Here is a 13170-nt window from a genome sequence, read left to right on the forward strand (position 1 = left end):
TTTGTGTGTTTTTAAAGGTATATCCCACTAGAAATGGGTAAGAGGCTTAAAGCACTTGAGATAGTTTTCCTTCTCTTTGGTTAGGTACTGACTGGATACAATAGTTTATTTACTTCATTTTAGTGTTTTTTTTTTTTTTTTTAAGGATTACTTTGTTTAATTTTGTTCATGATTATTTATAATATTTATAGAGTTCCGAAGGCAAAGCTGCCATGCCTGGCATGTTCAGAGATATCTGGCTTCTATCCTTGTCTCCTCCATTCTAGTCCCTCTTTTCCTTAGGTAATAATTACTTTTATATTTAAAAATATTAATGTTTATCTTTCCTTTATTTTTTAATTTTTAAAATATAAGCAGATACATGTTAACTTTTTTATTGCCTCCTTATGCAAGTGGTAGCATACTGTATGCATTTTTCTGTACCTTACTTTTTTCACCTAGTGATGGGAGTCGGCTGGGCTGGAGGGCACTCCATAGTAGTTTATAGAGACAGTCCTTTCTTTTTACAACTGCATAGTGGATCTGTAGCGTAGTTTATTCAACTAGTCTCCTAGTGATGGACATTTGGATAGTTTCAAATGCTTTCCTTTTATAAATAGTGCTACAGTGAGAATCCTTGAGAATTCCTCTTTGAGATGGATTCCTAAAAGTGTGATTGCTAAAAGCGTAAAGAAATTTCACTACTCAGAAAAAAAGCAGTTCTAATATTTTCAAACTGGGATATAAAACATACTCGTTATGAACACTGTATTATGTAAAATACCCTTTTACAACAGTTTAAATGGGTATGTAGCTTCTATCTTTTTTTTTTTTTTTTAACATTTATTTATGTATTTATTTGGCTTAGTTGCAGCATGAGGGATCTTTTAGTTGCGGCATGTGGGATCTTTTAGATGTGGCACGCAGGCTCTTAGTTGAGGCATGCAAGATCTAGTTCCCTCACCAGGGATGGAACCCAGCCCGCCTACATTGGGAGCGTGGAGTCTTAACCGCTGGACCACCAGGGAAGTCCCTGTAGCTTCTATCTTTGGTATATCTCATTTATTTAACTGATTTTCTAATTTGAGCCAGCTTAACTTCCGCATTTATACTACAATAAAGACTGCTTCAGTGACAGTCATTGTTTATATAAAATACATACATGTAATATATGTTCTATGAATATATATATTTTGTTGCTGTTATTTTCTTTTAATATTCCTGTGTTCAGCCAGGTTGAAATAGCCAATAGAATGATTAATGGTCTGAATCTGACTGGAGATGTGTGAGGGTGCCTGGTTAGGTGGCAGGAGATATAAAATAAAGCATCCCTCCCTGCCTTTTTAACTCCCCCCGCCGCCTCCCACCGTGCCTCAGTAACACTATTTCCTTTTATAATCTGCTGGTATCCCCAACTCTCTCTTTCTTTGAATCTAATAATATCATTATTATCTTAATTTGCAGATGGATTCTGACTAGGAATTACAAGGCTCTTGCCAAAGGAACAAGAGGCAGCACATCTGGTTTCCTTAATATTGTGATGGAACTGAAAAAGTGCTGCAACCACTGTTATCTCATTAAACCTCCCGAAGAAAATGAAAGGGAAAATGGACAGGAGATTCTTCTGGTGTGTGCTTACCTTGTTTGTAATTACTTTCTTAAAGGCACTTTAGTTTCTATAGATGCTTTTTATCAAAACGCTCCTTTTCCTCCTTGATAACTTCAAGGAGCATCAAAAGAAGCTTTAAAAACAGGTGAGAGAAGTCAAATAGCTAGGGAAAATCTGGAAAGTATATTGTCACAGATACTAGGTAAAGAGCATTTTAGGAATTGCTTGTCAGCTAGATTGCAGAAAGCTTCCAAAAGCTTAAGGATGATTTTAAAAATATGAACTCTTACTAGAGAGGAAGGGCAGATTGAAGTATGCTTTTGAACATGATGATTAGAATGTCTTTTTAATCTTCAGTCCTTGATCAGGAGCAGTGGGAAGCTGATTCTGTTAGATAAACTGTTGACAAGACTTCGAGAAAGAGGGAACAGAGTCCTTATCTTCTCTCAGATGGTGAGAATGTTGGATATCCTGGCTGAGTACCTGACTATTAAGCACTATCCTTTCCAGGTGAGGATGCTTGGTGCTTGGGGTCTCTCCCTTCCTCCTTTCCTCCCTCCCTCCCTCGAGGTTGTATGCTTTGCTTGCTAAATTATCCTAAAGGAGAAAACAAGAGTTTTCTTGTTTGAAACAAATTGAGATTAAGGTTCCAGGCGGGTCTTAATTTTTACTTCCATGCCTTTAGGCTACCCGGTAGTGAACAAGATCGTGGGAAGATTATTCTTTTTTGGTGGGTGAGGGATGGGGATTAGAGAAAGGAAAATTGGGCAAGAGAAGTGTTGTTAGATGGTATCTTACATCTCTAAGCCTGTGGTAAAAGTAGCGAGGAAGGAAGTGTGAACCTGATGACAGAAGCCCAAATCCTAAGAAAGAAAGAAAAAGAGAGGTGACAGTGTTTTATATTTCACCCCAAAGGAAGTTGACCCTGGCTGTGAGGCTGGGCAACTCAGGAGAACAGTATACTTGAAACCTTGCTCGTCCCTGAATATACTTTGCAGAATTATAATTTTGGGTTTTTGTCTTCATTCATTAATCTCTTGTAAGATGAGGAGAAAAATAAGGGGGAAAAAGAGTTTCTTCAGCATAATAATATTTTTCTATGTGTTAGACAATGGGAAACTTATCTCTGATTTATTTATAGACGTGTGCAATTTACCTTGACTTTTGGCCTAATATTTTTATAATGCCTTGATTTTTTTTTAAATTAATTAATTTTATTTTTGTCTGTGTTGGGTCTTTGTTGCTGCACGAGGGCTTTCTCTAGTTGCGGCGAGCAGGGGCTACTCTTCGTTGCGGTGCGTAGGCCTCTCATTGCAGTGGCTTCTCTTGTTGCGGAGCACAGGCTCTAGGTGCACAGGTTTCAGTAGTTGTGGCACATGGGCTCAGTAGTTGTGGCCTGCGGGCTCTAGAGTGCAGGCTCAGTAGTTGTGGCGCATGGGCTTAGTTGCTCTGCAGCATGTGGAATCTTCCCGGACCAGGGCTTGAACCTGTGTCCCCTGCGTTGGCAGGTGGATTCTTAACCACTGTGCCACCAGGGAAGTCCTGCCTTGCATTAAATAAATTTTTTCTTTAATTTTGGATGGACTCATGCAGTTATGCTGATACTGAAGATACTTGAAGGCAGTGATTCTCTCTAAGAAGGCCAAGCTTTAAAACTCAGTAACAGGTTTTCTTTCAGCATACCCTGAAAGGCATTGTTATATCCATAATACCTTGTGTGGTCTTTCAGCAGTTGTCTTAGAATATAGTTAAATACCACGGTTGTTATCAAAAATAACACAGTACAGAGAGTCAGTGATCTCTCAGTACATCTGACCCCTGGGAGCTTTCAGGTCTAGGTCATCATTTGGTATCAAGTAAAATAAGAATACGTTACTTTTCTCTCTAAGGAATGAGTAGTCTGGTGTCCACTCAGGTTATCATGCCTAATGTCTTCTCTTAGAATACTGAAAAGAGGGCATTTGGGTTTTCTCATTTCAAATACTGGTTGTGAACCTGCCATTTAAACTTATCTTTGGGTCAAGGCTCTCAGTAGAGTTGGTAGTCAGAAAGAAGAAAGGGGGTTCCCATGTGTGATTCTATCTGTGATCAGGTGGCTCTGGGTTTGGTGGACAGAGCGCTGAGCTGTAGGTCCTTCCACAGACTCCGCCCCTCCCCTGTCACTGGTCAGCTGACAACATCTGCCTGGTCAGTTTTGCCTTTGGTAAAATGAGGTAGTTTATCTCAAGTGGTGATTAAGGGGAAGTAATGTGAAAATGATTTTAAAGAGTGAGAAATGCTTTATATACAGCATACAAGTAGTAATTCTTCAGTATTTACATATTATATGGTTTCTCTATGGTGACATTGTTTTGGACCTAGAATTGATATATAGTCTAATATAAGAATTGTATGTGCTAGTAAATGCCAGAGGCTCTCTTGAAGATACATTTTGGCTGTTTGAACACTTTGCTCTGATTTTAGAGTGTAATTTTCAGAAAAGCTGGGATATATGACTCACTTAATTTTAACATTTTCAATATTATGGGAAAATGTTTTCCTAACAAAATTATGTAAATGATTTTTTGGTTTATGGAGCACGTAATAACGGGGCAACTTTTAGCCATGTAGCTAAGGAGCACCATTTTTTGCAGGAGCTAATTATGAGGTGACCAGTGGTACTATTTCCTAATCTCTTTGGTACCCACAGATGTAGAAGCAGACAAAGCCTCTAAGCACAGCTTGGGTTGCCACCTTTCTCCTTATGTCCTGGTGGCCATTCTGATCCTTGGATAAGCCTAGATGGCCCTTAGAATCAGAAGCTTCTGACCTTGAGTTTGTAACCGGAGAGCTTGGGGCAAGTCGGGTGTGCTGCTGAAGCACAGCCCCTGGACAGCACTTTGCCAGTGTGTTCCGGTTATTTTTACTCAGTGGGTGTTGGAGTGATGAAGGTTACAAGTCTGGTGTTCTATTTTGAGTGTAGCTGATCTTCCTACCTTATGATTTTCATGTGGTTTATTTTTACAGCGTCTGGATGGTTCCATCAAGGGAGAAATCCGAAAACAGGCACTGGACCACTTCAATGCAGATGGGTCTGAGGTATACCATGCATGGCTTTGTTATTTGGGCAGCTTGGGCTCTGTATCAAGGGGAAAGCCTTTCTAGCTTAATGTATTCTGTTCCAGAAACATTTCACAGTGCAACTCTCCTACCTCATAAGGGAAGGAGAAATCACTAAAGATGCCTCTTAATTTTGTTGTTTGTCAATCCAGAAAAGCATATGCATGCTTATCTCTCCTGGTCTGGATTAATGACAGAATAGTTCCGGTATCAACTGAGGGTTCTCTGGCGGCTTTCAGATGCCAAATTTCTGGGCCTAGAAGAACCACAAGGCAAGGGTTGGGGAGGGCTGGCTGGTAGGATTAATTTTGACATGTATGTTACATCAGAAGGTTCTGATCTATACTTTTTTTGGTGACTTGAGTCTTGAAAAGTATGTTTGCTGTGTCTCAGATTTGTTGGACCCCGGTAGGATGTGGCTTAATTCCCTTGCTTGGGCTAATAGCAACATTGGTTAATCTGTTAAGTATCCAACTTGAATTTGGCGTTATAAAGTATTTTGTTTTTAAGGTACATGTGGAAGAGCACTTAGGACAAGTTAGAAACTGTGGTAACCTTGTAATTTGTGCATATCAAACTATTAAATACCATGGGATGTGAGAGAAGAGGGGAAAAGAAGTTTAGTGTAAGTAAGGCTATAGTGGTGTGAGGAGTTAAGAAAGCCATGGTGAGGGCCAGAGGTAGAACTAAAAGTGTTTTGGAGAGAACGTTAGAACTTCTGAAGTCTGGGCCACTATTCTTTATAGATAGACCAGGCTTAACTTTCTGCTTTCTCAAGAGCTTTGAACACTCTTAATGTCTGTCTGTCACTCCAGAATGGTATGACTCCTGCGCCTTGAATAGCACATAAGCCTAGTTAGACTGTGGTATTCTGACTATTTCTCCAGCCTAAAATTTTAGTTCTCCTTGAGGAATTTTGGGCACTAATCTCTTCAGAACCAAGGCTCTGAATGGTCAAGGAGAAGAGGAATGTAATTACTAAAAACATTGATTACCATCTAATTCCCATCCTCCTCTCTCTCCTCCCTATTTCCTCAACTGTAAAAGCACCATGATGCCCTACTTCATGACCCTGCTGTGACGTCTAAGTGCAATACCCCACACATAGCACTGAGCGCAGGGCCTGGTTCATAGCAGGCACCCCATCAGTGTTACCTGTTTCTCTTCTTCAGTATTTGTTGAGATTGGTTTTGTGGTCCCTACTGTTAGTTTAAAACACAGTGTGAGTTGAATGTTTCATATCGCCCTTTCTCAAAAAAAAGCTAAAGTGGCTTTCTTTGTAGTTCTCTGTTGATTCCCCTGTCCGATGGCTAGATATAGAATAGAGATTCTTTACCATTTTCTGCAACTCTGAGTCTTTTTAAAATTAATTTTAAAAATTACTTTATTACTGGGGGAAAGTATTATAAACACATTTAGAAATTTTGGAAGATGGTGAAGAGTACAAAGAAGAAATACTGTACAAAGAAGAAAACTTCCATCCCAGAGAAAGCTTGCTATTCACATTATTTGGGTGCATTTCCATTCATCCTGGAAGAAACCCTTTGTTTCTTTCTATGTTTGCCCAATTGGGATCATGCTGTATATAGTTTTGTGCTTGCCCTTCATTCAAAATTCTACTCTGAGCATTTTCCCATGTCAGTAAAGATTTAAAAGAACTGTAATTTCTAATATTTTCTCATGCCTGTTCCATCATTTATTTGACCATTTTATTGTTGTCAGATGTTTAGCTAGGATATGAGCATGTAAAAAAGATTTTTGATACATTTTGCTAAATCACTCTTCCCAAACAATTTATATTCATAATGTTTATGTATGAATATTTCCATTTTACCATTTGATAATAGGCACAAATAATATCTTAATATAATTCATATTGTCTTTGATAAAGAGTGACATTGAAAATATTTCTTATGATCATTCAGACCCCAGATTTCATTTAAGTTTTAGGTGTCTCATTCTCAAGTGTTTACCTGCAGGCTTCTCTTCAGAGTGTGGTGTTGCTTGGTATCTCTACCAAGGCTCACAGACTATGCTTCAACACCCCTGTTAATCAGTTCTTTATTGGAATTGTTTAAAGCTCTTGTGAGACGGCTCTCTCCATTTTTATTTCTATGGCATAATGTTGGTGATTGTGACTGTTATTTAGAATGTGGAGATCTTTTCATTGCATCTGTGTATATGTATTAAATATACCCATTTATCAAAAAGTAACTCAGAACTACCAGTTTTAGAGTGCCATTTCCATGCCAGAAAGGTGTCAGTCTTTGATACGTGACCAAATTCCCTGGAAATAGAAATCTGTTTGGCTTTGGTTTTCTCTGGCTCATAGAGTTTATTCTCTGCCTCCTGCCCATTTTTTTTCTGAGCACTCAGATGCAGGCAGGTGTACTGTGCCTGCCCAGTCTCTATTATCATTGCTGTGGAAACTGGAATATGTCAGTGCCTGGGTCTTTCCCACACACTGCTGTTCGGCCATACCTGCTCTGGTTTTCTTTGTGCATGTTCCGTGGTGATTGAGGACCTGTGCTGTCCAGTGGTTCAGTCATATGATATGTTAGTACAGTGTTTCTGTATTCCTCACCAGCCTAACAAATGAATGGACATTTACCCAGTAAAGTCTCCTTGCTCATACTGACTGCCTTACATGGCATAATCCACCTTTACCCAGGAAATAAGTATCTAAGCAACTTGCTGAAACGATCCTCATGATAATTAAGTTTGTCTGGTTTCTGTTAACTGCTTGTGTACTAGTTTTAGCCAGGAGAGAACACCAATTCTTTTGCTCCTGTTGCCTTATCAGATTCTACTTTACTCCTTAGTTCATTGCACTGACTCTTACCTCTTAATCAAATGAAAATTCACTCTGCCATCAAGTCCCTGACATTCTTGTAGCCTCCATAAAGTTTGTCCATCATATCTCACTTTTCTTCACACCTGCAGGGGTTTCCAGGTATAAGGGCTTATTGGACTGTGAAACTGTTTCTGAGAAGGCCACTGCATAAAGTAGTATATTGCATTGTGTACAGGACTTCTGTTTCCTGCTCTCGACAAGGGCTGGTGGCCTGGGAATCAATTTGGCTTCAGCGGACACAGTCGTCATCTTTGATTCTGACTGGAACCCCCAGAACGACTTGCAGGCACAAGCCCGAGCCCACAGAATTGGTCAGAAGAAGCAGGTCAGTGGAGAGGGGCCTCTAGATATGGCTTGGAGGGGAGGGGGCGGGGGAGATTATTCAGCCCTTTCAGGATGTTTATAAAATGCTTTTTTTTTTTTTTTCTGTTTCATCTTCATTTCCCCAAGGGTAGATGTCTGTTTGTTAATTAGTACAGAGAATCTATCTTTGGGGCTGAGATGAGCTTATAGATATGAAACTATTCTCTTTCGCTGTTTGAAAAGTATATCACCAGTAACTTTCTGGCTTACTCAAGGATATATGATGAATAGACTTAGAGTTGAAATTTTCCATCTATTTTATTATGGAAAAGTTGTTAGAATATTCTAATATTGTTCAAGATGGTCTACTTTTATTACACATGACCAGTATTAACTCTGTGGTATGTTGGAAACAACACACTTGTTTCCTTTGTAGATGAATTTCAAAGTCTGCTCTAGTACTGGGTACCTCTTAAGTTTCATATGTGGCCAAAGATTCAATTTCAATGAGACAGATCATTCTTTAGCAGCATTTTTATTGTTAGAACAAGGCTATAATAACAATTCCTTAGAGGCTATTTTATTTAAGAATGTAACGTGCTGCAAATAGTAAAAATATTGCATGTACAATACTTAAGTTGTCTGCTTGGATGGATGGCTTACAAGTGGTATGCCATGTCAGAGAACAAATATTTTTTTATTTTCCCCCTTGGTTTTAGACAGAGGTAACTTTTTTGTATGTGTGATCAGGCATAAGCATAACATTTCCTTTTCCTACAGGTAAATATTTACCGCTTGGTTACAAAGGGGACTGTGGAGGAAGAGATCATAGAACGGGCCAAAAAGAAGATGGTATTGGACCATCTGGTGATTCAGCGCATGGATACCACTGGCCGGACAGTTCTGGAAAACAACTCTGGAAGGTCCAAGTAAGTGCCTGAAAGATGGGAGAGGTAGCAGAGTCAATTTTATGTCAACATTTGGTATAATTCATTTTTCTAATAGGATGCTTTACAACAGACATTAATCCATTAATTACCTGGAAAAGGCCAAGCCAAAACTGCAAGAAGATGGCATTTTCATTTAATTTTGCTCTCCCTGTTTCTCCTTCTTCTTCGGGTTCTTTTTTTTTTTTTTTTTTTTTTTTCCATATCAGCCGTTTTCTTATGTGCCCTCTCTCTTCCTTTCCTGCCCTCCTCTCTTGCCTTTTGCTTTTGGCTCTGCCTGTGACATATGACGCAGCAGCAGTGGCAGCTGTGTGTTCCTCATTGGGCTTTCATCCTGGCACAGTGTTGCCTTGGACTTTTCAGCAGTGAGAATGCACCAGATTGAATTGGTATCTATTTCTTACTGTTGGTAAAAATGTTTGTGTGGAGATTATCTTTCCTATTGAAAACAGAAGGCTATAAAAGGAAAGTAGTTAAGTTTTAGTTGGCTTTATTTGGAAACACAACTATTTCTCTTGGAGAGTTTACATTTTGACCAAATTGTTGAGTATCTTCTGAGGCAGTCCTACAACTTGTGTTACAGGTGAGATCAAATGAGCCCTTCCTAATTAGATGATGATAATTTTCCATTAAAGAGGAAACTAGGCAGAAAAAGCTTGTTCATTTATTTTGGACCAGAGATGAGGAGTTTGAAAATTCTTGGTGAATGGTAACTTTCTGAGTCAAAGGACAAAGAGAGAACTCCCTTCTCTCATGTTGCTAATTATCTTTCTTGCTTAACCATGTAACAGATGAATCAACAGGAAAATAATTGATTTCTTAGTCTTTTGTTAGGTTAGGTTTACCACTGCAGACTCATCCTGTGGATTAAAAAACATGAAATATTTGTGAGCTCATTCTTCTTGTGGCAGAATTTATATCTTCACCAGTAATTTAATCTCTTTATGAAGAATAGATATTTAGAACTCCATAGAGGTTATTTGACATTCCTAAAAGATTACAACTACATTTTATTTCTGCAGTTCAAATCCTTTTAATAAAGAAGAGCTGACAGCGATTTTGAAATTTGGAGCGGAGGATCTCTTCAAAGAACTTGAAGGGGAGGAATCAGAGCCTCAGGTAGTCAACAATAAGGGAAAAAACTTTCTTGATAAGTATCATCTGTGAGAGTCTGAATTTTTCTGGAAGCGATTCTGAGTCTGAGACTTTTATAAAGAAACAGTAGTTACTTGCAGAACATAGTTTCTCTTTTTTTTCTTACAGAGTTAAAAGCTCTTACTAAATTGACTAGGAAAGAATGAGAAAAGCATTTGAGGATTTTGTCTTTGGTCTTTTTTGTTCCAATTTTATTTCTTGTAATATCTGAAGTTTCATCTTATCATTTGTATAAATAGTAGTTTGAAACATTAGATATAAAGGACATGAAACTGAGAGTGTAAAAGAAAATGGAATATCAGAGAAGAGAGTTGGTTTATTTGCACCAGTCATTTTCAGTAGATGTGTACCACTGTTGCCTTTTTACCATGTTTGTGTTGCTCTTGTTCTTTTAGGAAATGGATATAGATGAAATTTTGCGCTTGGCTGAAACCAGAGAGAATGAAGTCTCAACAAGTGCAACAGATGAGCTTCTGTCACAATTTAAGGTATGAAAATCATTGTCTGAGAAAGTCTTTAGCATTGATTCATGAACCAATAATAAGTAATGCCTGTCAGTACTTTCTGGGTGCAAGGGACTCTGCTTTTCTCTTTACCTAAGTTGACTCATATCCCTCAAAATCATTCTCTAGAGTTCCAAGTATGATGTGGGTATAGACTGTATAGTCCTCCCCATGAGGGTCACCACTGAAGTGGTCCATCCTGCCCAGATTCAGTGGGTAGAGGAAAAGAAGTCGGTGTGACAAGGGCTGAGAATAAGCTGTCAGTGGGATAGGTGGAGAACTTGATAGTGTGGAGCTCTGGGAGGGGTGGAGAGGTTGTGGGAGAGACATTAATAGAATCATAAGAAAGAGAGGTCAAAGGTATGAAAATAGAAGGTGACAGTTGGGAAGCTCTTGACTTGGTGGGATTTTTTTTTAAGGACAGTTACAGGGTAGTTAGTGGTATTTGATAGAAAATTAAATGAGATCAGGACTAAATGCAGAAGCTGGGCACCTGATGAGTAGGAGGTGACAGCATTGAGTATAGACATTAATAAAAAGCTTAGTGAAGAGATCAGTGAAAGTAATTTATGAGGATAGAAGGATCAAGCAAGGCAAAGTTTTTTAAAGGTGTTACCACGTTTCTAGGTTGAGGAAAGAAATTGAGAATAGGGAAATACTGAAGGTTCTAAGGAAAAAAGGAAAATTTGATTGCACATTGCCCAGGAGGAGACTGGAACAGATATAATCAAAAGCACAGATGGAGGAACTGGCCTTTGAAAGAAAAAGGAAAGTATACACTTCAGGGACTAGAGGGGAGAGAAGATGTAGGAGTTGCAACTGGTGACCTTAATAACCAGTAAATTAAGTGAGGTGTTTGCTGAGAAGTGGAAAAGATTTGGGATAGTCCCATCCAGGGGCCAGGAGTTGCCAGGAGGAACTTGATTTAGGGTGTAGAGCTGAATTTAGAAGATGGGGCTTCACATTAGAGCCAGTCAGCAGGATCATATGACTTGCTCCAGAAATACTTGAGGTCAGAGAAGTTGAATCAGTTGGCCATCCCAAGGTGGAAGATTGGCTTGGGAGGCATAGAAGAGTCATCAAAGTGGCAGAAGTTTCCCAGATTCCAGTGAGAATGTGGTTGAATGGATTCATCATGGTTTGGTTCCATGCATGTTAGAGAAGCAGGGAAGACCTGGAGGTTACATTGATGGTTATGTGTGGTAGACCCATAAGGGTTGAGGAAGAAGTGTTTGAAAGGAAGCATTATTTTGTGATGAAGTCCAAGGTTGGCCACAGGTAGAAGTTGTCTTAGTGGAAGAAAAAGGAAGGAGTTGAGTGGATCACAGAGCTCTAGGATCAGAGTTAATGTGTCTGCGGATGCAGAGGATGGAGGTGAATTGTTAGTGTTTCAACTGGATTTCACTTCTATGGGTACTGCTCCCTTTTTTTTTTTTTTTTTTTAATTTTATATATATATTTTTTTATTGGCTTTTTTTTTTTAATTTTTTTTTATTTTGGCTGTGTTGGGTCTTCGTTTCTGTGCAAGGGCTTTCTCCAGTTGCAGCGGGCGGGCCTCTCACTGTCGCGGCCTCTCCCGTTGCGGAGCACAGGGTCCAGACGCACAGGCTCAGTAGTTGTGGCTCACGGGCTTAGTTGCTCCGCGGCATGTGGTATCTTCGCAGACCAGGGCTCGAACCCGTGTCCCCTGCATTGGCAGGCAGATTCTTAACCACTGCGCCACTAGGGAAGCCCCTGCTCCCTTCTTTTTTTTTTTTTTTTTTTTTTTTTTAGAGGTGACTTTTCACTTCTTGGGACTTTATTTATTTATTTATTTTTTAATGCTATTCTTGTCTGCTTACATTCTTTTTATGTATGTATGTATGTATGTATGTATGGCTGTGTTGGGTCTTCGTTTCTGTGCGAGGGCTTTCTCCAGTTGTGGCAAGCGGGGGCCACTCTTCATCGCGGTGCGGGGGCCACTCTTCATCGCGGTGCGCGGGCCTCTCACCATCGCGGCCCCCCGCTGCCGAGCACAGGCTCCAGACGCGCAGGCCCAGCAACTGTGGCTCACGGGCCGAGCCGCTCCGCGGCATGTGGGATCTTCCCAGACCAGGGCTCGAACCCGCGTCCCCTGCATTGGCAGGCAGACTCTCAACCACCGCGCCACCAGGGAAGCCCCCCTGCTCCCTTCTTAAACAGAAGTAATGTTCATGATGGTGTCCTGGTCTAAATATATTAAATATTTGATATGAAATAAATGGAATATTCTTCCAGGTTTGTTTCAATTTTTTGCATTTTGTGTTCTTGTTTTTATTCCTAAGACTAACATGCAGTTTTGAGCATATGAAATTCTTACATACCTTTAGCTTCTATACTTTTGATAAAAATGAATAAGGTAACCAATAGCTACTGCTTTGAGTTATGGGTTGTTTCAAATGAGCTCTATTCAGTAGTGATTTATAATGTATAGGACGGTAAGTTCGTAATGGATTAGTATTAGGTTTTCAAATGTTATAATCTAAATAAATCTGAAATTTCTAATTAGTACATTAGAAAATGTGTATGATTTAACAGCAAATCTTTCAATAAAACTTATAATAAGACAGTTTGTAGCTTTATATCTTTCCCCGTTTTTCAGTAAAATTTCTGATGAACTTTAGGATTTGGCAAGTAGATTTTGGGGGGGGGTGATAAGGGAGAGATGAGTAGAAAATTAATTATTTGATTATGTAATATCAC

General features: G+C 39.3%; 1 protein-coding gene across 8 annotated transcripts in view; it reads left to right on the forward strand.

Moving 5' to 3' along the window:
- Window positions 1-13170, forward strand: part of CHD2 (chromodomain helicase DNA binding protein 2) — a 120292-nt gene that overhangs the window by 61107 nt on the left and 46015 nt on the right. For all 8 annotated transcript variants that reach the window (XM_007164983.3, XM_007164986.3, XM_007164981.3 and 5 more), the window contains 7 exons: window positions 1444-1606; window positions 1946-2098; window positions 4595-4666; window positions 7717-7866; window positions 8625-8773; window positions 9814-9910; window positions 10342-10434. In XM_007164983.3, coding sequence (XP_007165045.2) covers window positions 1444-1606; window positions 1946-2098; window positions 4595-4666; window positions 7717-7866; window positions 8625-8773; window positions 9814-9910; window positions 10342-10434 — 877 coding nt within the window. The remainder of the gene's footprint in view (window positions 1-1443; window positions 1607-1945; window positions 2099-4594; window positions 4667-7716; window positions 7867-8624; window positions 8774-9813; window positions 9911-10341; window positions 10435-13170) is intronic.

The sequence above is a fragment of the Balaenoptera acutorostrata genome, chromosome 3, assembly GCF_949987535.1.
Source record: "Balaenoptera acutorostrata chromosome 3, mBalAcu1.1, whole genome shotgun sequence".
NCBI classification, from domain to species: domain Eukaryota; kingdom Metazoa; phylum Chordata; class Mammalia; order Artiodactyla; family Balaenopteridae; genus Balaenoptera; species Balaenoptera acutorostrata.